Source organism: Dromaius novaehollandiae, chromosome 7 (genome assembly GCF_036370855.1).
Source record: "Dromaius novaehollandiae isolate bDroNov1 chromosome 7, bDroNov1.hap1, whole genome shotgun sequence".
Classification (NCBI taxonomy): domain Eukaryota; kingdom Metazoa; phylum Chordata; class Aves; order Casuariiformes; family Dromaiidae; genus Dromaius; species Dromaius novaehollandiae.
Genome location: NC_088104.1, coordinates 34,954,542 through 34,976,760, shown reverse-complemented (window position 1 = coordinate 34,976,760; position 22,219 = coordinate 34,954,542). Strand labels below are relative to the sequence as shown.

The following is a 22,219-nucleotide window of genomic DNA, read 5'->3' as shown; positions in this document are numbered from 1 at the left end:
ACAACAGTGTCACCCATGTTAGCCTGCCCTCTAATCCTTGCCTATAAGCTCTCGACTTGTTCTCCATCCACCCCTAGGCAGAGCTTGATACATTCCGGTTGCTCTCTCACAGAAAGAGCAACTCCATCACCGCACCTTCCTGACCTGTCTTTCCTAAAAATCACGTAGCCATCCATGGCAGCATTCCAGTCATGAGAGCTATCCCACCATGTCTCTGTAACTGCAATGGGATCATAGCCCTGCGACCGCACACAGATCTCTAATTCTTCCTGTTTGTTCCCCATGCTGTGTGCACTGGTGTACAGGCATCTCAGAGAGGTAATTAAGCATGCAGGTTTCCCAGGAGGGGTGCAAGAGGATCCTCCTTAGTCTTGTCCCATGCGTACTTCCCTGGCTATATGCACCCGCTGAAGGCATCCCAACTTGAGCGACATTTTGCTGACTACCTTGTCTCTATAAGTCTCCGCTTCCCCCATCTTCCCTAGTTTAAAGCCCTCCTTACCAGGCTGGCCAGCCTGTTGGCAGAGACATGTATACCCTGCTTAGTGAAGTGGATAAAGATGCTGGGCAATGCTGTGTCATTTGAAAGCAGGATGGGAGTCCTTTACAGCGATACTTCACAACCATTAAATTTCCTTTGTCTTACAAGATAGTATAGACTTATATAGAGAAAATTCTGTCATTGTTGTAGATGCCTGCATTGATTTAATTATATTTTCTTCACTTAGCTGTCTGATTGAAGTAAGCAGATATCTTGAAAGATGTGTATTTTTATATCATTCCTGTGATGCAAAGGAAATGGAATTGATTGTCTGTAACTACATCATGTGTTTCATGTTCAATCTCTGTTTCTCTGCAGATGCTTCACCAGAAACAGTGGGCACTTTGCTAGGAGTGAACTCTGTCAATGGAGACTTGGGGAGCCCCTCTGATGATGAGGACATGCCAGCAGGACATCACGATACGTCTACAGTGTGTTCCAATGGGCCAGTCCTCGAGGAATCTTCTGGAGAAGCAATCCCCAAACACCCTTTAAGGACTAGTACAACTCTGGAAACAGACCAGGATGAGTTAACCTCCACTGCTTCAAGATCATCACCTACCAGAGGTCGCCAGGACTCTCTGAATGACTATCTGGATGCAATAGAACACAATAATCATCCCAGACCTGGGACATCTGCCTGTGGTGAGCGTCCCCTTGGGGCCTCCCCAAAACTGAGGAGTAGCTTCCCTACTGACACAAGACTTAATGCTATGCTTCACATTGACTCAGATGAAGAAGAGCATGAGCTACATCAAGACCTGGGTTTTCCATCCTCCTTGGAAGATGATGGTGGTTTAGTAATGCTTAATGGTTCTACAAGAAGTGTTGAAAGAAATGGTTCAAGTTACTTGTCAGATCAGGTAAGGCAAGGGCCTGCAGAGAATGAAAGTGCTTCAGCCTCTGAAGCTCCTCTGCAATCAACTGATGACCAGCAAGAGACTCTGCAAGAGCTTCCACCATCACAGGTGGCAGGAGGTGAAAGCCCACAAGGATCTCAAAGTGAAACACTAGCAGAACAGCCTGGCAGTGAGTTATGTGCTGCTCAGGAGGCAGAGCAGCGTCCTAGCAGTGTGGACTCAGGAGCTGCCGATGCTGCTGCTGGAAGCAGAAGAGGTGCTAGTGAAACAGAATCCATTGATCAAGGGTCTGAACCTTCCCAGATGTCATCAGAAACTGAGCAGAGTGATCCTGCTCGCACAGAAAGTGTCAGTGAGGCTAGTACCAGGCCAGAAGGGGAGAGTGATGTGGAAGGGGCAGACAGCTCTTGCAATGGAATTGTGACCGTGCAACGTTCCTCAGTTGAAATGCGGTGTTCTTCTTTTGAAAGTGCCAGGTTTCCTGAGACTCCAGCCTTTTCTTTTCAGGAAGAGGAAGAGGCGGTTTGTGCCACTGATGTGGCTAGATTTGAGCCTGTTGCTGAAACGCAGGACTCTACAAGTACTTCTGGCTCTTTACCTGCAGTACAGGTCCTTCAGGAGGAGGTACAGGAGGCTGAAGCAGGTGAATTACGAGACCAAGAGGAAGCAGAAGAAATCTGGCAAAGAAGAAATAGCCTGCAGGCGGCGGCTGCCAATATCCAGTCTCAAGATGAAGAAACTGAAGGAGCCCAAGCAGCCTGCGAGGGTGCCACAGCAGAGGTTGAAGGAGCTACTGGAGGTAACAGCTGCAGGAGGCACTTTCTGAAGTGGCCTGTCCTTTCTGCAGCCATTGAAAATTACTTAAAAAGTGAACAACTGAAAATAAAAATCTTAATCTCTCAATTCTCATTATATTTCAAGATTTTTTTGTTCCCTTGAGGTTTATTTCTTTGTTCAAGAGGCTCTGAGGGATTTTAAAATGAAGAAAAAATTCTTTTTTCAAAACCAAAATATCCAAGACATGTTTATTTTGAAATTAGAAAAATTTAATTTTTGAGAGAGTAGTGAGAAGGGTGACGAATTCTGCAGTATTACCCTGTTGGTTAATCAAAAAGGTAACGAGAGAAAAACAAAGTGTGGAAACTATGAAATACAAACTAGAATTTATATTTGACTCTCCTGTTTGGATTGTTTATGGGGTGAAGAAAATACATGTATATTTTAACAAACAACCATAAGAATAATTAAAAAAAAAAATCAGTTTTTGGTTGCACTTCAGGCTGATTAGCCTATCTTTTCCAGTTCCTCATCTGTATAGACACATCCTAGTGCAGTTGGAACCATGGGGGGAGAGGAATGCATTACTCATGTTAACCATATAAAAATTTTCACCAGTTGTAAAATTACTTTGTCGCTTGAGAATTTTGTGTGCCACTAAGTTCGTTGAAAATAGAAATGTGTCCACAATTGATCATTCCCAAGCACATTTCACAATGGATTCATTCACTCCCTTTTTTCAGGGATTGAAGTGGATGTCATCAAGTGGGTGCAATCAAGTAGGATTGTTGGATGCATCTTGTTGATAATGTTTCTGAAGTTTGGGATCATTTCTGTGTCTTTGAAGTTCATTCTGTTCTGCGTATGTTTATAGTATATAATCTCTGCCATAAAGGTTTATTGAAATTAAATAAATATTCCTGAAGAGCAAATTATTTTTTTCAATTTTGAGAGCACTAAATTGCACCAGAAATCTCAGGGAACAATAGTCTATACTTTGTTTTTTTTAAAGGTACAAAATAAAATTCTACGCCTGCTTAAATCGTGGAAATATTGGGCAGATTTTATTGCCTATTGTTATATCCAGAGGAGCTGTGGGTGCAGTGTATCTATTCTATCAGCCTACTTGGTGTGTGTTTTATGAAGCAAAGTGTAATTTTTTCTAGTGCAATTACTTATTAACTTAGTTTGAGAAGCACTTTTCTTCTCTACTGGTTATAGTCATAAGCTTTTATCTGAGAGGGGGGAAATTTGCATCTTTTTATTTCTTTCCTTCATAAATAGGTCTTTGATTTAGAAAGAATAATTTTGGTATACCTTGTTGGAATATTGTCAATATATTCCTTTACATGATTTTCTAGAAATTAAGGGGCCTTTTTAGTAGGTGTCAAATTGCATCCTGTTTTGCAGATCAGCATAGCTGCAGCAAGGAAGGTCAGTGGAGTTTCACCTTTGACTCCTGCAGGTTTCTGCAGTGACCAGTCAGAGCTTTGCCACTTGCTGCACCATGGCTCAGGCACACATTGCTGTTCCCGTGCCCCAGTTTCTCTTGGTCATAGGGGGTTGCTGCATGTCCAAGAGGTGACAATTTCAGGGTTAGGACTGCAGAACATGCTGGAGAAAACATTTGCCCTAAACTGTAGACATAACTTATTTTGCCTGAAAAGCCAGATGAGTATTAGGAGTATCCCAAAATGTGATACAGAAGCTTTAACACCTCTTATTCACTTTAGAGAGAACGCTGGGGGCTTCCCCATAGTGACTGAAAAATAATTCATGGGCATTTTGATTCTAGGTGCTCAAGCCAATGGCCATCAGCCCTTGAGGTCGCTGCCTTCAGTACGTCAGGATGTTAGCCGGTACCAGAGAGTGGATGAGGCTCTACCACCAAGTGAGGTTCTTCATACTTTAATTGGGGGATAGGCGGATAGGCTGCTTGGATCTCACTACTGAGATCTCACTTTTTTTTTTTTTTTTTTTTTTTTTTTTAATGTGAGAACTGAAAACGAACAACTGAGAAGCTCTAAATGAGGAATAATGATGAAGCCTAGGGTTGTTCTGTAAAAGGCATTGTGCCCTGTCTGCAAACTATCAAGATGTGCTATGATAATTGTATCTGATGTATACAGACTTCCTAAGTGAAATTCGCAGAGAAGTAGGAAGGAATGATGCTGCCTTTTCAGCATGCAGTACACTTGGGTAAGGAGGTGAGGTGATACACACTCTGAGGGAAAGATATCAAGCACTCTGGAAGCTATGAATGCTTCATGTATGGTGGTGATTTACAAAGAAATGTATAATGTCTTTCTGTTGCCTTTCCACAGTTTAGGTGAAAGGTGTGTGTGTTTTACTTGACTCTGTCTCAGAAAAAAAAGGCAAGACTTTCTGAGTATAAAATAAACCTGAGTATTAAGCGATTTTTGGATGCTCCTGGATTGGCTGAGAAATTGTCATTTCCTATTTCTCTAATATGTATGGAAAATACATCATTCCCAATTGTTGGACAGATGCCCTGGGCTAAACCTGGAGCAGCGATACTCTAATCAGTATTAGATATTTAAAGAAAGGCTCCCCAAAAAAGCTGCACAACCAATAGAGAAACATTATGTTTAAAAAAATCCTAAGTGGGCCCGTTATCAGTTTCCGTTAGTCTAGCCTATACCATTCCTAGTTTAATGTACGTTATTGCATTAGGAACAAATAATGATTTTGAAGGCTGTGATCATTAGCAGAAGGAAACATGAGTGAAATTCAGACCCACTGAAGTCAGTGGCAAAGCTGTATTATTTTAAAGGAGTCAGGATTTCAGATATTCGGTGTAAAATGGATATATTCCAGTTTTGCTGTGTGGAACGGGATTGTGTTTAATTTGTAATTAGAGAAGGTAATTGATTTCAGAACACAGATATAACTATGTATTGAAATGCCAGGGTGATAAGAAGATTTTACTTCCTGCTATTTTGGTAATAATCAGTGTGTACAACCACTTAGACCTGTCCACAGATCCCAAAGTTAATTAACTACTACCTCAGTAAACTAGAATTGCTTTTTACAAAATTGTGCCGGGATAAATATACTTCATTTGTATTTTTATCACTTTTCATACTGAAAGAGACAGAATATTTTCAGAAATGCTCAGAGATCGGGTGTGATAAACTAGAAATGCATACAGATAGCTTTTATAGGACAGTGGTTTGTACATGGATTGCCTTTTTGGTTTCGGAAGCAAACTGTGCACTTTAAGAACTACTCAGAAGAAGTCTTGGGAAGTTAATCAAAAGGTTTGGCTGTGTGGTGTTCTAACATTTCTGTCCTTTACTCAGATTTTACACAGTCACACATGGGCATGTATATACACGTACACCCCTATAAAATCAAAGCCCAGTGCCATGTTTATGTAGAACGTTCGTCTGCTAATGTGAGTAAAATCTTAAGTACTAATCATTGCTTAGATTCAGTTTTTCTCTCTAAAACTCTGCTTTGGATATGTAACAGTTTTAATAGTGTAACATTAGAGAAAACATTTAGAATACGATTTTGAGTTATAGATTGTAATTTCTTCATAATCTAGATTGTAATTTCTTCATAATCTAGATTGTATTCTATTTGTTGTTTCATCAGAATCTGAAACAGAGAAAGGTAGGTAGGTGTATTTCTTTCAGCTGTGTGTAGGTTAAGTTAAAGAACATGAGAAAGAACTGAAATATTCATCTAGTATGTCTGCCTACAACATGCAACTTCACACTATAATTGCTAAATTCCTAGGAAAAAATCAACAGAGCGTAACAGCTTCACTGAACAACTTTGATTAATTACAATTTTTGCAATTCCTCACTTTCAGGTTTTTGAAAACTAGGTTCTTTGTAACACATTTGCTAACAATGATTTGACTGACAAAAGATAATCCTTGTCCATCACAGCACTGATGCAGGTGCTCAGCTGTAGAAGTCATTGCTCAAGTATTTAAACTTGCGTATTTAAGGTTGAATGAATGCAAAAATGCTTTTCTGGGTCAAGATCACATCATAGAAACGGTGACCGTGTATCAGAATTTGAACTATAATCACCACAAGAAAAATCTCCACAAATATACAATGTCTTAAGGTTTGACATCAACAAAATAATGAATTCACAAATGTTTTGTTTTTCTATTTTTTCTATTTAGAAAAGACATTCCATATTTTTTTACAATGGACAATTCTATACTTGTCCAGAATACTGCTGGTTTATTACAAGCACCGGTTAAATGTTTTGAGTGAGTATTTTTACTTCACCAGAAGGTGCTACTTTTTTGATTTCAGCAGATGCTGCTGCTTTTTGGAAATGGGAGCTTTGCACAGGAACATATATTTCAATCTCTCTCTCTCTCTCTTTTTTCTTTTTTCTTTTTTTTTTTTTTTTTTTTTTTTGGAAACAGTTTTCAGAGAATGTTGGAACATTGAAATGTTTGCTTTTATTGAGATAAAAATGAAATGTTTTTGTTTGGAATAACTTTGAAATGTGTTGTATTTTGAATAGCAAATAGAGCAATCAAACCATAACCTTTGCATTGACGTAATTTTGTTAATTTTGAATTTTTATTTTTAATTGACAGTCTATTTCAAAATTTTGGACTTTTGTCCAGATTTGGAGAAAGAAGACATCAAAATATCTTTTTTCCTCAGGGGTGTTGAAATCTGTTCCTTTAAACAGTTCTCTTTGTTGCTATTATGAGTTGTGTTACTTTTTATTTTTTTCCTCTGGGTTTACTTTCCTGCATAGCTCTTGTACACACTAATAATGCTCTAGACACAAGAAAACTGTTTTAATTATGCATCATAAAAATAGAAGAGTAATTTGCATTATGACCAGCTAAAATATACAGCTGTCCTGCAGGGATGACACATTCAGTTTATTTCAAAACCTGCCTTTCTGCCCCCTTTGTGACTCAGCTCAGGCCCCACAGTGTAATGTGGTGAGCCACTTAGCTGCCTCCAAGAGTTGACAGAAGTCATAATACACATACAATAACAAAGCCTGAGGTTTTAAGGCTGTCACTATTAAATGCTTCACAGTAGAATTTTTTAGTTCTGTTTATATCATGTCAAGATATTTTTATACCCTCTTTCCTTGAGGAGCAGCAGTCATTTAGTGTTGGTTGCTAGCCAGTGGTCTTTTAAATTGTTATTGCAGTGACTGATGTTTTCACTTAGACGTGAATATAGAAAGTCTCCTCTAGAAAACTTTTGAGTCCTTAAAGGTAGTTTTTCAGCTGACATCCTAAATGATTTGCATGTTTTCTGCAGTTGCTCATGCTCAAGAATCAGATCCTGTCTGATCAGGTTGTTCTATAGAAAATACTCTTTTTAGCCCCCAGCCATGATCAGTACCCTGGTATCTTGCTCATTATGTAGCTAAGAAGACAGTGCTTTTGGCCCAGATTGCTTACAAACTAATGCTTAGGTGCTGCATGCACCTGATTTCCACTGAGCACTGAAAAGCCAGAGAGGTGGTTGGGACGCAGTGTCAGTGCCTTTGGTTTCTGCTCGATGGTTGCTTCTGCCACGGCGCCAGTACCTGCTGTCTCCACAGGACCATCTCATTACTCAGGAGGCTGTCGTGCAACGCAGTCTGCAAAGATACCAAATGGTGGCTACGAAAAGGAGGGTGCAGGCGGCATGTAATGGTCAGCTTTACTGACTTCTGTGGCAATTCCCTAATGCTAAGGAACTACCGGGCAGGGCAGAAGGGCAATTTTTACTCTGCACTATGTGAAAGGGTCAGAGAACCTGTGTGATATGGACAGAGAAAGATTATTTTACTCAGGTGATCTCATGCTGCTGTCTTTTTCTTTCTACCTGGCTATACTTAGGGTGCTGTTAATAAACACAGTAGTATTCCACAGCAGTTATGGTACCAAGATGTCACATTCTGGTCTTTCTTAAGATGCTGTAGTTGCAGGAGATCAAAGAATGTAATGGTTAATGCTAGACTTCTAATATCATGTGTACTTTGTTTTTCAAAACTAGTGGGCCATTATAGCTATCACTTGCAATTTGAATTTGAAAAGCTTTGCAGGTTTTTTGGTATTTAGCCATTGGCCTTTTGCACTGGAGTAAGCCTCAGAGATTGTCTTGGCATAATTTAGGCCAAGAGAATAAAACCAAGTATCCTGAATTGTTTTTTTCTGGGACAATCACTGCTTAGTGGGGGATCATTTCTGTTTATTTCTATATTCTATTAGATATGAATTCTATAGAAACTAGATATGATGGGGGATTTGATTTGTGGGATAAAATCAGGGAAAAGCAGTGTTTCTTAACCCTTCAGTGAGAAAGTTCGATACTGAAATCACCCTGTAGAAGAGAAATAGAAACCTGGAACAGTAGATTCAGTTACAAAAGCAACAAAGCTAAAAACATAAATATATAAGCCCCAACCCCTCCATAGTTCACAGTATTTTATTGCTATTCAGATTGGGAGGCTCGAATTGACAGCCATGGACGGATTTTTTATGTGGACCATGTGAACAGGACAACAACGTGGCAGCGACCCACAGCCCCCCCAGCTCCACAGATTCTCCAGAGGTCAAATTCCATCCAGCAAATGGAACAGCTGAATCGCCGGTAAGATTTACTGTTGTTGCTTGTGAATTGTGTGGTTACAAAACTATGTTCCCCATTGTACATTTGAGTATGAAGACTGAGTCCCAGTTGCAGCTGCAGCTGGCTTATGTATATTTTTGTGTCTGTCCTTTTTAGTTTGCACGTTGGCTTCTGAAGTGTTCATATTCCACCTGTGTTCAGCAGTTACGTGGCTAACAAAAACTGATAATGGTTGTCAGAAATTCAGACCACAAAAGCCTATTAATGCAGAAATTAGGGAGATTAATGTATATTAACCTATATGGGAGAAAAGATAGGCAAGCCTAACTTCATTATTAGAGTCCCCTGGAGCCAGAACTGGACCATAGGTACCATATACTATATGTATATAAAATCCAGTCTTCTAACCCTAGGTACCAGAGCATCCGGAGAACAATGACTAATGACAGGCCTGAAGAGCACACAAGTGCCATGGATGGAGCTGGAGAAGAAACAGACTTTCACCATTCTAATGCAGGTAAAAAAAAAACCAAAAAACTTTTCCCTCTCTAAAGGGAGGACTCAGCTTGTGGATGGTTTAATGAGAATGATGTAAGGCAGAACCTACTTTCAGTTCCTGAAAATCTGTGTCACCATTTGCTTTCATTGCTGTCTAGCTTTTGAAGATTATGGCTCAGCCTGTTTGAGATGCTGAAGTGATGAACATGAGATTTGGAGCCCTTTTCTGTCAGTATCTGACTGGGTAAAAATATAGGCAGGACAGTTGCAGAGAAGCAGTATAAAAACTGTGTGGTCTGAGATACAAATGTTTTGAATATGCTATTGTGTTTCGGAATTGTAGAATATAGGACTAGAAAGGACTTAAAACAGATGACTGCCCAATCTCCTTGCTGTGTTTATGGTTTAGGTATAGCTTATCCTACTCAGCAAATGTTGTCTAACCTGTCCTTAAGTTGAAATCTCCTTTTCTTTCTTTGTGCATCCAAATAATTCACATTCTGTAACCGCATTAGTCAATCTACTATCCTTTCTCTTAAAAAGTATTCTTAAATCTATTACTTCCTGTTTTTTCCTCATGCGTTATGTTTTTAGACCTCTGATTATTTTGTTGGTCTACCCAGGACAGTCTTCAGTTGGTCCACAGCTCCTGAAGGATATTTCAGAAAATTAAATAAAGCTACAACTGTATTGCACTGAGGAGACTGGAAATTTTACTTCATGTGTCTTATGTACAACACATCTTTCTTACACATTCCTATATAATTACTGCTTTTTTTCTGATAGTTTGATAGTAACCACAAGTGTTCAGTCTTTGATCCACTAAAATCAGGCTCAGACTCTTTTGTACAGTTTTTTCACCTTAGATGTCTGTCTTCATCTTGTGTTTGTGCAGTTGGTTATCCCTACCTGCATGCAGGTCTTTGCATTTTTCTAATTTGTCATTATGGTTTTGAATATTAATCCTACCTTCCAAGTGCTGCAGCTTTTTCTAGTTGGTATCATCTGCACATTTTTTCTTCTTTTTCCAGTCATTAATGGGAATACAGAAATTGGACCAGACCTAGGCAGATCTCAGTGGAACGTCATTTGATATGCCCTTTTTATTTGACAGAAATAACTCATAACTACTCTTCAGTACAGTTTCACAAACTGCTGCATACCTCTCTCCAGGTAGTTTTATCTATTCAGATAATTTTCTCCCCCAGCATGACTATGAGAATATCAGGTAAAACAGCATTAAAGGCCTTATTAATACCAAAATGTATGGCCTTCTGACCACTCCCCACAGTAGAAGAGAATTATGTTAGTTTGCTGTGATTTATTCTTCAGAAAACCCAGTTATGTTTGTTTTTCTACCTTTCTATCTACAAAGTACATTAAATAGTTTGATAATCTGTCTGTCTGTGTGGGAACAGAAGATACGCTGACTTCTCTTTAGTTCCCTTCATCTTTCTTTTACCTATTCTTAAAGATAGATGTAATATTTATCCCTTTCAGATCTCAGAAATAACCACTGATTTCTCTGAGATGGCTTTGCCTAGTTGCATAAGTATTCTAGAGTATACTTTGTCAGGCCCAAAGGGTTTGAAAATCTCTGATTTACACAGCACTCATTAACTTACTCTTTACCTATTCTAGCCTGAGTTCTCTTTCTTCTCCTGTTGTTTAGTTGTTGTGTTCATCTGATCAGTGTTAACCTTTTGAATGAAGATTTAAGGGGAAAAAAATTATTTTTTCTTTTATACTAAATGAGTTCAGCCTCATTACTACTTCTCTCTCTCACTAAGCAGTCCTTTCCTTGGTTGTCATCTTACTACTAACTTACTAATACGTTTATAAAGGTAATTTGTTACCCATGCTGTCCTTTGCATAATTGAGTCTTGTTCTGTGCTTTGACTTTGTCTCTTGGTTCTCTTTGATACTCTCTTACAACTCTCCGAAGTTAACCGCATACCCACGCAGTGCCACTCTTTCTTGAGTTTTGAGTCACTGAAGGACTTGTGATTTAGCTAAGTGGCCCCTTTATGCTTCATTTCTGCCTTAGCCGTCTCATTTTCTTTTTTTTCCTGTGTATACCTGTCTGGGCCTGTGCAGAAGCAGCTAGATGGTTGGTTATGCTCTTAACAAATTAGTTTAAAGCAAATTCAGACTAAACCCTAATCAGCAAGTTCAGCTGAATAAGGCTCTCATAAATCAAATTCAGAAGCCTCTAAACTGCTGGACAAACCCACTGGAAGACATATTCTGCTTTCCAGGTTACCCAGACTATGATAGTGGACCTTTCTGCAGCATGCCACAGCTTCTTTCCGAAGCAGGGTGTGAGAAGTGATTAGTATACACCCAAGTCTTTTACCAATATAGAGTTGGAATGCAAGTGCAATGCATGCCTGGTCCCAGGAACTGCAAGACACTCCCAGCCCGAGAATTCAGGCAGCGCTTCAGGGCTCTTTTTGCTATATTGCTGTCACTCCCTAGACATGCTGTGTATGGGAGGCTTTGGGGCTGTATCATATGAGAAATAGCTCTAAAAATCCTCTTTTTCATTTACTTTTCCTTTACTTACTACTCTTCCATTTTCTGGTTTCGTTTAATGCTTAGAACGTCATTCATCTGAAATGGCCTACTTCCCCCATCCCATGATCTTTACCAAAGCATATTTAACGGTTCGCTCTTTTTTCTCTGTTTTCCTTCTCTTCTTTTTTTTCTTTTTTATTCTCTTTTTATATCAGGTTAGAGACTAATTCACAGCCTCTCTTTTCCTTTCTCTTTCTCTGCCTGTGAATTAGTGTTTTGTTATATCCATGGTAGCTGTGTTCTACATAATTAATGCTTATTTGGCATTAATTAATAGTGAGACTCGAGTTGATGGAGAGAAACATGCAAATCCTGTGATATGTAAAAGGCAGAATCTACGAAATGTAGAACATAGCATGCGTTTTGGAGTAAAATCACTGAAGGCCTAGTCTGAATTTACAAATTTTCATTTACTTTAACAGATGTATCTAAATATCCTGTAGATTTTCATAGTTTGGGGGAGATAGTTTTAACGCTGTAGTAAATACCACGCTTTTAATATAGTTTCAGTTCCTGATACTATTGAAAAATCAGTGCCCTTCAACAGTTGCTATGAGAGGACCCAAGTATTTACTGAAAGTTGAAACAGAGAGGTACTCCTTGGCAACCCTTTTCTTACCTGTGTAAGCTGATTAAATACTGTTTCAGGATCAGGGCTGTGTTGCTAGCAGTGATTTGCCTTTCTTAAAAGGAGGAATGAAACTCTTTTAAATGTGCAATGACTTTTATATGCATTGGTCAGCATTTAAAAATTGTTATCTGTGTACTGCTACAGTATAGCAAGTACAGAGTTGCCACAGGTACCTTCTCACATTCTATGCACAGACGTGTTTGGTATCCCAAGTAATTAGGAATTAATTTTTTTAATGTTTGAAGACCAAAAGCAATGAATAAATATTATTAAACTCATGAATTCTGGTATTTTCAGGAACTTCAGTGCTATGTTAGAAGAATTTCCAATACACTTGTGTATACTTAATAAGTCTGATATAAATGTATACCCAGTGATTTTCTTGCTTGTATGATTGAAATCAGTATAGTTGTTTGCAGTGATGTTTTGTTAATGGTTATTACTGGAAGTCTTTGTCATTCACTTTGCTATTAGATTTTCGAAGAGAGAATGTGCTGCCTCACTCTACCTCCAGGTCCAGACTTACTTTATTGCTCCAGTCTCCCCCTGTGAAATTCCTGATCAGCCCAGAGTTCTTTACAGTGCTGCATTCTAACCCTGTGAGTACAGTGTGCACAGATGAAAGGCTTTCTCACATATATGTGTGTGTGTGTGTGTGTGTGTGTGTGTGTGTGTGTGTGTGTGTGTTTATAGATATGGATGTCTTATATACAAAGATATTTCTCTGTGTGTGATATTAAGATATTTGGTGGTACATAGGGAGGCTGGATGAATTGAAATGCTCATCAGCATTCCTTGTAATTGATGGACTATTAGAGATGTCCCCATTGGTGTTACAGCTTCTACAGCTTTTATTTTTGACTCAGCTCTTCATCTTTCTTATGATACTAAACTCTTCTGTTTCTTGAAGGAATGGCTTTATTAACTGTCTGCTGCAGAGGGTCAGGGGCAATTCTGAGAATGATGATGATGGCTATTTTTTAAGGTCGCTTTGCTGCTCGTGAGATGATTTGTACTTTTGAATTTGCCTGTTTCATATCTAAATGCGTTAGAGATCATTGAATAAAAAGATATCTTAATATTTATGTTTTGCCTGTTCTTCAGTCTTCCTTCCTACATAGTTACTTGTTTCAACATCCATTTTCCTCTGCATAGCAGGGTTTACAGTGTAAAACGTAGTAATGAAATGAGTAATATGTTGTCTGCAAGCACACTTTTTAATAATTCAGTGTTTTTTAAACTGCTGGTCATTGATAGTTTAGTTTTAATATGTATGTATGCTTGTGTGTTTCTGAATAATTCTGCTTGGCCCGTACAGCTTTATCTTTAATACATAAAGTAGTGCAGAAGTAGGTAAGACCTCTGGCCAGGGAGGAGAGGAGAGGGCACAGCACAATAGGAGGGCCTATGTCTTCATTCCTGTCAGGACTCTATTGCTGATCCTCAGACAAAGACTTGGTTTTTGGTTGGCTGTGGGTTTTTGGGTTTTGGTCTTTTTGAGGGGGTTACTTTCCCTTTCTATTTAAAGTTTTCCCTGTTCCTCTGTGCTCTCCTTTAAATCTCTTATTTTAATTTTATTAAATAAGTTACAGATGGACATGCAGTTATACTTTTTTCTTGAGAAATCAGTGGGTGGAAACAATATTTATGCAGATTTTTTGATGAGTTCGATAAGCACATGTATGTGCCAGCAAAAAAACTTAGCAGCTTTTTTGCCATGTTCCATGGCTGTGTTTGACTACTTATTCCAGAATTTAGAGAATAGCTGTGAAATCTCTACTTTTTAAGCAACACCTTCCAAATGCAGTGGGTCTCTTTTTATTGCTGTGGTCACATTGATCACTCCCAGTTTCCTGAAAGCAATATACCTGCTTTACTGCTTTCCTTGAATGGAGCTTAAATTGTTATTTTTCTCTCAGAACATGTGGAAATTATTATCTATTCATCAGAATGTGTTCCATCACACAAATAAAAAATTGCTGGGCGGATGGCTTTTTTATGTCATCTCTTATCTTGTAAAATTATTTACTTTTATTATGGATTTTTCAGAGTGCCTACCGCATGTTTACAAATAACACGTGTTTGAAGCACATGATCACCAAAGTCCGGCGGGACACCCACCATTTTGAACGCTACCAGCATAATCGTGATTTGGTGGGCTTCCTCAACATGTTTGCTAACAAGCAGCTGGAGCTGCCGAGAGGCTGGGAAATGAAACATGACCATCAGGGCAAGGTAACTGGAACAGATGTGCAGCTCTTTGTTCAGTGTTTGATCTTGAATATTGCAATGTCAGAACTGAGTTGGTTGCTCTCAACAAGAGCAGAAGTGCACGTAGTTCTCCAAATGCGAAAGGTACACATCCTGTTCTCCTTCCTTTGCCCAACAAAGAATGGAATTTCTCGTCTGTGCCAACAGAGCATTATTTGAAAAGGGAAGGAGACTGATAAGTGAATATTAAACATTACAAGGAAAATTGCTAGAAAATCTTTAGCCTTTTTACTGTGAAATAAGTTGCTTTGATTCCCCTGGATGTTTAAAACTTCATTTGAAAAGAAGAATTATCTATTTTGTAAATATAGGCAGTTCTGTGAAGTTCTTTGGAGTTTTGTCTATGTACTTGGAAGAGAATTTAGATGTAAAGTTATTAAAGTATTTTCTATAGAACTTTGTTTGGATATTGTTGAGCACTTTGCTTCTTGTTTAACTATCGAGCTTTTCCTTAGAGCTTTTTTTTTTTTTTCTTTAATAGCTACCAGTTTTCCCAGGTGAGTCCTCCATCCAAATGCTAAGTTGATCCAATGTTTATCAGCTTCTGAGATAAAATGGATGCACTAAGACAGCGATAGCTCTAGGGATGGCCACTTTGCTTATGTATTGGCTAACAGGAAAGAAATTGTGTGTAACAAGTTTCAATAAATAGTAGGGATCTTGAATAGTTGCAAGCCCTACTGGCTTTCAAAATAGATAATTATAGATCACTGTAGAAGTTGTAAGAAAATATTTTAAAATAAAGGGACATTAACTGATAAATTAAGTTTTACAGAGGGAATGTAATTTTAATGCAACTTCAAACTAATGTAAATTTGCTATCTAGAATATGAATTTCTCTGCAGAAAATAAGAAGGTTAAAAATAGACCATCGTTAGCATGTGAGGAAGAGATAAGGCTATCAGTTTGTGTGAGAAGTCCTAATTAAGACTTTAGGCACATTAAGCCTATCAGTTCTTATGTTTATCAGTCTTGGTACGCTTTGCTGTGAATGTTCATATAAATAATGATCTTGATGCCTGAGAAGATTACGTATAAATTCTAAACTGAAGGCTAGAAAAAGTGCTTGAGGGTTGTTTTCTTTAATTTATTGACTTTGGAAAGCACTGCGTTTTTTAATTGTAAACAAGATTAGAGGTATGCAATTATAGTAACCTTATTATTTGCTTCTCTCACTCTTTTCTGTTCTAAATCATCCTTTTCTGTTCAGTTCCTCGGGGCGCAGTTTTCTCCTGAAGAATACAGTAATTTCAATTGACTTTAATAGGTACTCCACAGAGAGAACTAAACCTCTAGATTTCTGATGTGGTATTTGGTAACAGTTATGTTACAACATTAATCACCAAGAGGAAGCACAGAATAAATCCGCTTGGGATTTCTTCACTTTGAATTATGCTCAGTATTGTTCATTCTCATTATGTTGAATTGTCTTTCTCACAAGTAGCACTTGTGGCCAGTAGAAAAGCTTATTCAGCACACGAGAGAGATGATGGCCAGTAAATGATGAAGCCAGCCCTTGATGAGAACAAACCAAAAGTGAACCTGCCTTTATCAAAGTGTAGGCTAAAAAGAGGCAAGTAGAAATTAGCCATTCCACAATATATAATTATATCTCCTCTCCTTGGCTACTGAGGCTGCTGAGACAAGGTTTTCAGTTACTTTTCTGATTTTATTATAGTAGGATGTCCTTGCTCTTGCTCACAAGGAACAGTAATCGTCCTGACCCTTATGCAGCACTGAGAAGTAGTCAAGTCTATAAGTTTTCATTTGCCTTTCTCTTTAAATATAAGCTACAGTGATTATTAAAAGCAATGCATCTCCTCTCTGCATGTCTTACGATAAACTGTGCCTCAATTACTGAATTTTTTTTTAGTAGAACTCATCCTGAAATTTCTGGCTCTGAATCAAGGATGAGGAATTTTTTGCTAGGAGTACATACTTTTATGCCTCTTTCTTATCAAACTGCTAAATGTACATCTCGTCAAAAGATATATAATCAAAATATATGTGACCTAATTGTGTGTCAGTCACATCTTGTCATGTGATGTTTTGATCACTTGGTGGTGTGAGGTTTTTCTGTGGAGCCACTGAGTGCTTTAAGTATCTGATTCCTGGAGGTGATCCTCCCCAGTGTCCATGCAGTTCTGGTAGCGTGTCCTCTCTGCAGGCTGTCTTCCCTGGTCAGCGGGGGACTGCCCACCTCTGAATGCCCTTCAAAGCTGCATGGCAAAGCCCGGTTGCCCACTGTTCTTTGGTTCCTCCGTGTATTGCCCCTTCAGAGGATTGAAATCTGTTTGGCATGCAGTTCTCCCTCAAGATCTAGATATCTCAGATGGATTTTCTGATTGGCATTATAGATGAACCTTCACCTGTCACTGACCACAGGGAGGCTGAGAGCCTTTGGGAGAGGTGGTGGCAGGAAGCATCACACAGGCTAGATATGTCCCTGATCTTAATTAGATCTCTGCAAGATGTGCAAAAAAGTAATAAGTTATTGTAGGTTTGTTTTTGTTTTGGGTTTTTTTTTTACAATAAAGTTGTAATGGATTGTTAACGTATTGAATAGGAAGAAAAGATATTTTAACAAGCTTCACAGACTATAATTGGAAAGATAACTTAGGCAACTATCATGTTTAATGGGCTAACTGTAGTTTTGTCCCCACCCGTATTTTGTCAGTCTCTTCAAACATCATGGATTTACGGATTATAGCTAGATAGGGATTATGAGAAGAATTTTTTTGAAAGCAGACTGTGAGCTACAGTGTATTCCCAGCTGTGTGTCCATGTCCAGAGTAGCCCAAAGCCTTGAAGCTCCAAAGATTATCTTCAGTGAAGCTTCAAAATAGTAATCTATGCTTTATTTTAAAGTAGTCTGCTACTAGCTGGCCTTCAAGCATTCATATTTAATAAGACATGATTGTCTTTAACTCAGTATTTAAGCTCAGTTGTTTGTTTTACTGTAAAGCCAAAGAGCACTACATGCAGTATTAAACTGGAGCATTGACTCAAAGAACCGCATAATGCAACTCTTAAGTATTCCTTTTTCTCTATTGGATCAGTATGTTTATTTATTGATAATTTTTTCCTGAATAATTTCATTGTAAAATGTTGACTGAATAAAGTCAACCTTTGTTTTGATGAAATTTCTTCACTTCTTATAAATATAGGTAGACTGGACTAGATGAAATAGTAGATACAGGAACTTACAAAGCATACTGACTACTTGCTCACAAGTGAAATAAACCTATTAAACTGGAGCAGAAATTTCAACAAGCCTGGATCCATTCTAGCAGCTTCTTCCAGCCATTTGCAAAGCCCCAAATTGAAATTTCAAGATGACTTTCATTCTGCTTTCCCATTCTCTAACATGTATACTTGCCGTGCAGGTGACATCATTGTTTGTCAAGGTGATCATGTCCTTCATCAGGCACAAACATTGCAATTAAAATTGTGATTACTGAATGCACTTTCTGGTTTACAAACTGTGAAACATTCCCCTTCGCTTACATATCTGTAGTATTTCAGCAGAACATAACACAGAGTTCTTCCTTTTTGGGTCAGGTAACGTGGGCCTCAGCTGTACGCATAGGTTACATTGAACGGCTCTTAGTGCTGTAGGAGGCTTACTGCCCTCTCCTTGAGTTTTCCTAAGGTTTTGCAGCTTTGGTATCCCTTCTGCCTCCCAGCCAGGCACCTGCCACAGTTTGCAGCTCCATATGTTTCTCCTTCTTTGGGACATGGAAACGTTAACGTTTTCTCCCACCACAACAGATAAAGATGTTTAGTTGCTCTGTAGGACGATGCACCGGTCTGTGTCCCTACCTTCACAACAGTCAGAAGAGTTCCGTTGTCTCTGGTTGCCTGGTCCAGCTCTAGCAAGCGGTCTGAAACAATGATTTCCTACGCGTTACAAGCTGGCGCTGCTGCGAAGAGAGATGGTTCTGCTCTCCCCTTGTCCCTGGTGGGCGGCCTGAGGTCAGAGGAGCAAACAGGGAAATGGACAAAAAGAGAGTAATTTTAGCCTGGACCAGTTCCCGGCTGGGTTCCCTGCCTGGCTACACAAACGCTTGTGCCAGCATAAGACAGGAAGGGGGCACAAGGGATAAAACAAGTGGTCAGACTGGGGGGAGATGACATTGTTTCTTTTGCTGACACTGCAGGACTAAATTGTTTTATGAAACTGTGGTCCAAGTACCTCAGTAGTATCAAAACACAGAAATGGCTCCAGCAGTCCCCAACAACCTCTGCCTGTTCAGCTTCTTCAGTTCCTCAAGCGAGATGTCACTTTCCCGTAACTCTCCCACTCAAAACCTGGATCTTTTTTGACACTTCCATGTGTTTCCAGCATTGTGACTGAGAAAATGAAAGTGTGTTAAAATAGAAAGGAACTGGTTTCCAAGTGCAACACTAACACTGAAGCAGGTTTAAATCTCAGAGCTTAGACTGTTTTTTTTTTGGTTCAAATTGGACTGAAATGTATGAAGTTTTCAATTTTCGAGATATTTGCTCCCATGACCTTGCTTTCAGCCAGTGTGTAGTAGTTCTCACTGAAGAACCCAATTGTCTGCTTTAAATGTTTTTGTTGCCATTTTCTTTGTGTCCCAAATGGGCTATTTTTTAGGTTAATGAACTTAGAAGAGTTGTACCAGGAGGATGATAAAAATGCCTTTAAGCCTGTAGTTGTGGTGTTTCATAGAATGCAATCATATACTTGACATACACACCCAATTGTGTTCATAATTATACAGTAAGTAGTTTACAAAGGGGAATGTTTTTGCCACTAAGGGAGATCTTTTTAGATATTTATAAGGAAATGAACAGGAGAAAACACCAGGATGACTCTTATTAACCGTTAAAAGTCTTCTCTTCTTGACGGTCGTAATAAAACTTCCTACTTCTGCTGCTTGTCATCTGAGAATTTCAAAGTGCTTGGTAGGCATGAATGAAGTGAGGCATTAAAGACTTTGTCCCTCCAGTGAGATGGAAAAATGTTATCCCTATTCTGCCAAAAGGAAACATAAGCCACAGTAATGTGAAAAAATTTCCCAAAGTCTCATATCAGTGACTGAAACCTGGATTCTGAATATATGTAAACCTCAGACATGTGCTCTAGGGTGGTTCAGTAGTTTTGTATCATGAAGTATTGACTATGAATTCTCTCTTCATTCTGTTTCTGTAGGCCTTCTTTGTCGATCACAATTCTCGAACCACCACGTTCATTGACCCCCGGCTTCCCTTGCAGAGCAGCAGGCCCACTAGTGCATTAGTCCATCGGCAGCACTTAACTAGACAACGCAGCCACAGCGCTGGAGAGGTAAGTTTCATCTGCCCCCTTTGCTGCTGGAACCACATTGTTTTTAGGATTATCCTGTTTCACATTATTCCATTTCGTTATTTCAGTTTCGTTATGTTGTGGGAGGTATGATTGTTCTGCAGGAGTATGGTACTCACCCATAAATATTCATTCTTTATTATTTGCTAGCCAGGAACCTCATTGCTTTTTTTGAAAGATATGATTTGAGAAGAAAAGTATTGGATGGGGATTTCTCTTTCTGTTAATTTGCAGTAAGCCCATTTAACCACAGGAGAGCATCTGATTACAGATCACAAATATCTGTATCCCTTTTTTCACTGTCAAAATACTTACTGTTGACTAGCATGATGTCTGCCAAGTATGTTGATATAATTCTGTAAACAAAAGTGTGTACATATATACATCTAGATGTGTAACTTTCTGAATAAATATAAAAAAATCCTGTTACCACATATAACAGATAATCACACTTTTGTATGTATGTACATATGTATGTATGCATTACATCTGTACTTTCTAAATGGAAATACATGGAGAACACTATTTCTTTGATATGTCACTGTGGATCATTTTCACCAGCAATTTTCATATTGTTGTAACTTCTTTTTACTCATGGGCAAGTGTATGTACAATGACTCAAATTTCAGCTGTACTCCATTTAACCTCCACACTGTTTGCTGTAAGTTATCTTTTCAGTGTTTCAGAGGAGGGCTATCCCATGACAGAAATTACACTTAATATAGATTAGAATGGCTAGAAAGATGCTCTGATTTATGCTATCTATAGCTCAATGTCATGGCAGATGAATTTCTACAAGAGGTCTCTTTCAGAGCAAGCATGAATCTTTCTTGCCACTTGTCTAACAGGACTTCCGCTGAGCTGCAGCAAGTGTCATACCACCAGTTGCACATCTTGTCATATCCTGTATGACTATAGCTTAGTTGCCCTGGTTACTTCCTCTTCCCCCAGGTATTTTTTACAAAGGATTTTAAATAGCGTTTTCTAGCAGCCTGGTTTTGCGGTGAAGGCATTGATATCCTGCAACAAGCGAGACAGTTAAAAGTGTCTTTATATGGCTATTTAGCTCTTCCACCAGATAAAACAAGTATTTCTGTTGTGATTGATTCATAAGAGAGCAGGAATAAGTTGTTTTTCTTGACCTTACTAAATACATAGATTATCTTTCTGTAAATAGTGTGCAAAAGCTCACACCTCACAAGAGATACTCATGTGAATTATGCTGCTGAAGTTGTCAATGTTGCAACATAAGTACAGTTTATCCTATAGGAAGTTGTCACATGTATTGCATATACACAGTGCTGATTATCTGTTTGAATTTCCCACTACATCTAGATATATGGAATACTGTAAACCATGTTTTTGCATGGTAATTTAAAAATACTTTGATATTGTTACAATTGTAACATGATTTTGAATAAAACTATAATTCCAGATAGGACTCTCAAACCTAGCAATTCAATACAGTATAGCCATTAATGATGTAAATGATCATTTATATACATGTGTATGAATCTGAGCATCACTTTTTTTGTCTGCCCTTATGACTTAAACATTGCATATTTCCAGCTATTTTTTTCTGTCTTTAAACTATTGCATCAAGGAGCTGTATGTTATTGTAGAAAGATGAATACGTAATGAGGACAAATTCTCAGAATGCTTTATTTGGATTTGTGTAGCCACAGACTTTGATATTTTGAAGCCAGTAACCCAGTTTTTACAGGGGGATGCTCTAAAGCAAACATTAACTGTTGTAAGGAATGTCTATTTAGCTAAAGCTGAACTGCAGTGTTAAGCTGGAGCTAATAACAAAGGCATTCCTTTTCCAGCACAGTGCCTACAGGAAATAGTTTTTCATTTTTCTAAGACACTATTATCAGAAAGCACAAAGATCTTGCAAGGTATCTCAGTACTTTTGCTGCTTTGTGGTTTCAGAGACTAGATTTAACTAAACCTTTATATTATTTGATCTCTTGGAGTTAGGTTTTGGAAGTGTAGTTCAAATGCTAACCATTATATGTGGCCACAGGGACTGAGAAATAAACCTTAAGGTCCAAGAAGATGAGAAAGAGGTTGAACAAAGTACTTTTTATAGTTAAAATACAAAATACCAACACCGTAGAAAGGACTGGAGCCTCAATGTACAGA

General features: G+C 38.5%; 1 protein-coding gene across 5 annotated transcripts in view; it reads left to right on the top strand.

The window, feature by feature from the left end:
• The window catches only part of HECW2 (HECT, C2 and WW domain containing E3 ubiquitin protein ligase 2), a 200,615-nt gene that overhangs the window by 137,554 nt on the left and 40,842 nt on the right, over nt 1-22,219 (top strand). For all 5 annotated transcript variants that reach the window (XM_026101132.2, XM_064515130.1, XM_064515132.1 and 2 more), the window contains 7 exons: nt 860-2,200; nt 3,974-4,069; nt 8,633-8,783; nt 9,176-9,279; nt 12,943-13,067; nt 14,518-14,703; nt 19,919-20,053. In XM_026101132.2, coding sequence (XP_025956917.1) covers nt 860-2,200; nt 3,974-4,069; nt 8,633-8,783; nt 9,176-9,279; nt 12,943-13,067; nt 14,518-14,703; nt 19,919-20,053 — 2,138 coding nt within the window. The remainder of the gene's footprint in view (nt 1-859; nt 2,201-3,973; nt 4,070-8,632; nt 8,784-9,175; nt 9,280-12,942; nt 13,068-14,517; nt 14,704-19,918; nt 20,054-22,219) is intronic.